Source organism: Notothenia coriiceps, unplaced genomic scaffold (genome assembly GCF_000735185.1).
Source record: "Notothenia coriiceps isolate Sejong01 unplaced genomic scaffold, NC01 NC01_scaffold00037250, whole genome shotgun sequence".
In the NCBI taxonomy this organism is placed as follows: domain Eukaryota; kingdom Metazoa; phylum Chordata; class Actinopteri; order Perciformes; family Nototheniidae; genus Notothenia; species Notothenia coriiceps.
Window position 1 is genome coordinate 14,418,214 of NW_011369951.1, and position 3,330 is coordinate 14,421,543.

The 3,330-nt window shown below is 38.7% G+C and overlaps 1 protein-coding gene across 1 annotated transcript in view; it reads right to left on the reverse strand.

Annotated features, from left to right (window-relative positions):
- pik3cg (phosphatidylinositol-4,5-bisphosphate 3-kinase, catalytic subunit gamma) overlaps positions 1-2,843 on the reverse strand; it is a 113,325-nt gene extending 110,482 nt beyond the window's left edge. Inside the window, exons 1-2 of the mRNA XM_010796419.1 lie at positions 2,686-2,843; positions 1,069-1,285 (exon numbers count right to left, since the gene is read on the reverse strand). Coding sequence (XP_010794721.1) covers positions 1,069-1,278 — 210 coding nt within the window. The 5' untranslated portion in view covers positions 1,279-1,285; positions 2,686-2,843. The remainder of the gene's footprint in view (positions 1-1,068; positions 1,286-2,685) is intronic.
- Between the last annotated feature and the right edge of the window lie 487 nt (positions 2,844-3,330).

A 3,330-nucleotide genomic window follows, 5' to 3' on the forward strand; every position in this document is an offset into this window, starting at 1 on the left:
ATGTATATGAATGCACCTGCTAATTGCCTGGTCAAGTTAGATGTTGCGTATCACAGTGCACTAAGATTTGTGACAAACTGTAAAGCATTAACACATCACTGTACTCTGTATGCAAAGGCTGGTTTGCTTTCACTAACTGTACGGAGGCTCAGTCACTGGTACATTTTTATATACAAAGCCATGTTAGGGAAACTTCCATTTATATCTGCTCCCTCATCTCACGGAAAATTGTAAGTGGCTACTGCCTGAGATCGAATGCTGTGGTTTTATTAAATGTGCCAACCAACTGCTAGGACTGCCTTAGGGAAAACAGCTTTTAGATGCGCAGCTCCACTGTCATGGAATAGTCTGCAAATTAAATGGAAACTGAGCAATCTGGTGCCACTAAATGTTTTTAAAGCTCGGTTGGATGCTACTCAATCGGAAGCTATTGGTACCTGTTTATGTGGATGATTATGTAAATGATGCTTTACTGATGTCCTTTTGTTGTTCTATTTATGTTTTTATGTTTCATGTGGAACTACTTGAGCAGGTCTCCCTTGAAAAAGAGATCAATGATCTCAATGGGATTCATCTGTATAAATAAAGGTTTGAAATGAAATAGAAAAATTCTACCGAGATACTCCGCTGAATGCTGCTGTGATTAAATGCCATATCATGTTCCAAACCATATCAATGACTATTTCTGAAACAGCATGCTTTGTTTACACTTACTCTCTCCGGTACAGCGTTAGCTCTGAGTGTTAGCGATGCTTGCTAATGTAAACAAAGACCATATTGCTTCCAAAACACGTTGCGCATTCTTTCTGATAGGGCCGCGGGCGTAAAGCCAGCCCACATTTCCGATATTACATCATATCGGACGCAAATCTGGATCAGCTCCGTTGTACCCCCGTTTTTAGAGATGTGGGTAGGGAGGAAAAGAGAGAGGGTTTTGTTTTCTACCTCTTTGTGAGTTCCCTGACACACCGGGGACACATGTATAAAAGACATCAAGAAGTGCATTTTGCATGATAGGAGACCTTTAAAAGCATCCCAACATGAATCAGTGATGATGAGTAGAATCACCTGTTCCACCGTCCAGTTTCCTGCCACCTCCAGCAGCAGAGAGTCGGGGCTGCTTCCCCCCCGCACCACGGTGGGCAGGATGAACTCCACACTGATCTGATCCATGGAGGAGCCGGACGACGTGATGGCCTTCTTTCTCCTCCTCCTCCGGGGCTCTTCTCGCAGGACTTTGGGCTCTTCGTCGCTCACCTGGGTCTGCTGCCCGTCCATCACCTAGCTGCTGGGGGATAGACACAGTACTGTAGATATGTGTAATACCAGACACCTTTTTATGAGGGAACAATGAACTTTGACCTTCTAGGCAATCACAACGGAAAAAAAATTCTGTAAATGGATGTAAAAGCAATTTCTGTTTTAAACACTGCTTGATCTTTCTTTCAAATGATGAAACGACAACAGGGTCGAAAGTAAGGACTAATAATTAACTGAATATTTTTATATTATTTAATGAAACTTCACAAAACAATAGCAAATGTCCCGGTATGGCGACAGTGCGAACAGATTCAGTTTGAAATCAGCCACTCACACATTGAGAGTGATTAGATTCTTCTTGAACATGTCCAATAATTTGATTTTTAGGTTTCGTGTTGATTTTAAAGACTAACAAAATTCTTGATTCTATATATTTTGCCATATTATCCACATGGTTGATTTGAATTTGTTTTAGTTGTCTCACTAGAACAAATACTAAAATAGTAGTGCCACTCATTCAGCGAGCGGAGGACTAACCCAGGTATACAACTGATACAATAATCATATTAGCATTTAATACATAGGTCAAATAAAGTCAAAATCATAGATAAACACCAGGGCCTGTTTTAATTAGCTGTTATTAGCAGTGGCGGTAAACGAACCACTAGATAAAGTGTATGAAACAGCTGCCCTGTGGTCTGCAGAGCTCTGTGTGGAGGCGGACAGCTTCAGGATATCTTCTGGGCTTCAAGTGAGGAGGAAGGAAATTAAAAAAGGTTGAAAGGTCTTTCTTTTGTTGTCTAGCCTCATAGATTTCTGCCAGGGGTTTGATGTCCTGATGACCAAGGGCAGGGTCATTTCCACTGCTCCTGCAAATCTGCTACACACTTTATCTGAGAACATTTCTGCTTTAAACTAGGACACTCTAACTGTAATTTATAATAACAGCTACAAGTGTGATTCTATGACTGAGACTGTCCCTAAACAAAGCAGTCCTTTATTATTATTTGCTGTGTCTAAAATGACTATGACATCCAATGAACTCAAGGTTAGCAGTGAAGTATCTGGAAGGGTTTAATTGCCTTTACAAATTTAGGAATGCCTCAATAACAGATTGTTAAAAAAATCAAACTCATGATGTTGGCTGGAGTCACAAGATTGAATGGTTTCCCTTCTTTAGCAGAGGAAGTGTTCAAAGCAGGAAGCAGCTAAACACAGAATGGATTTGAGTGGTGCACAGAGACAGGCTGCTGTTTAAACTCTGTGTTAGAGATATTTACATGTTTACCAGCTGTTATACAGATAGACAAAGCCAAGCAAGGAGTTAACATAACTTTTTAAAGAGTGTGCTGAATATAACGGTACAGCTGCCATAATAATCGGAAGGTGCCTGTATTTAGTAACACAGAAACATGAATGACTCACCAATGAACGCAGACGGCAACAAAACCAGGAGCTTTGGACGTAAAAGTAGGCATTTATGCTACAATAAGAGACCTTAAACCAGTGTAAAAATGTGTTTAAAAAGTTTAGTCTGAGTGGAATAAGGAAACGCTGCGCTGCTGCACAGGAAATATGGTCAAGTTCTCCATGAGCTCTCCGGCTGATAAGGACCACTTCCGACTTTGCTTTTCAAAATAAACTACGTACAACAACTCTAAAATAATTATTATCAAAGGTATTACATTTGTATGGCTATATTATAATTATATGAGTGTCAGTTTCCTTTTTAAATATATTGTAGAATAAGGAATGTGACAATATATGATATATTTTTATGAAATATGTATTATTGTCCGATTTAAGTAAGAGAGTTCACTGCCCTCCAGCGATCACACTGAGGAACTACAGTACGTATTTATGTATGTAGAACATATTACTATTACTTATAACAAAAAATACTGATAATATTATTGATAATAACGTGACTAAAAATGGAGATTGAAAACAATTAAACGTAATTGTTTGTAATTCTAGTGTCTGGCCACTAGAAAACAATTAAAAAGACTACACATTTATAATTATCTGGCATTTATGTTATGTTTCTTTATTTTTTAAATGTTTTAATGT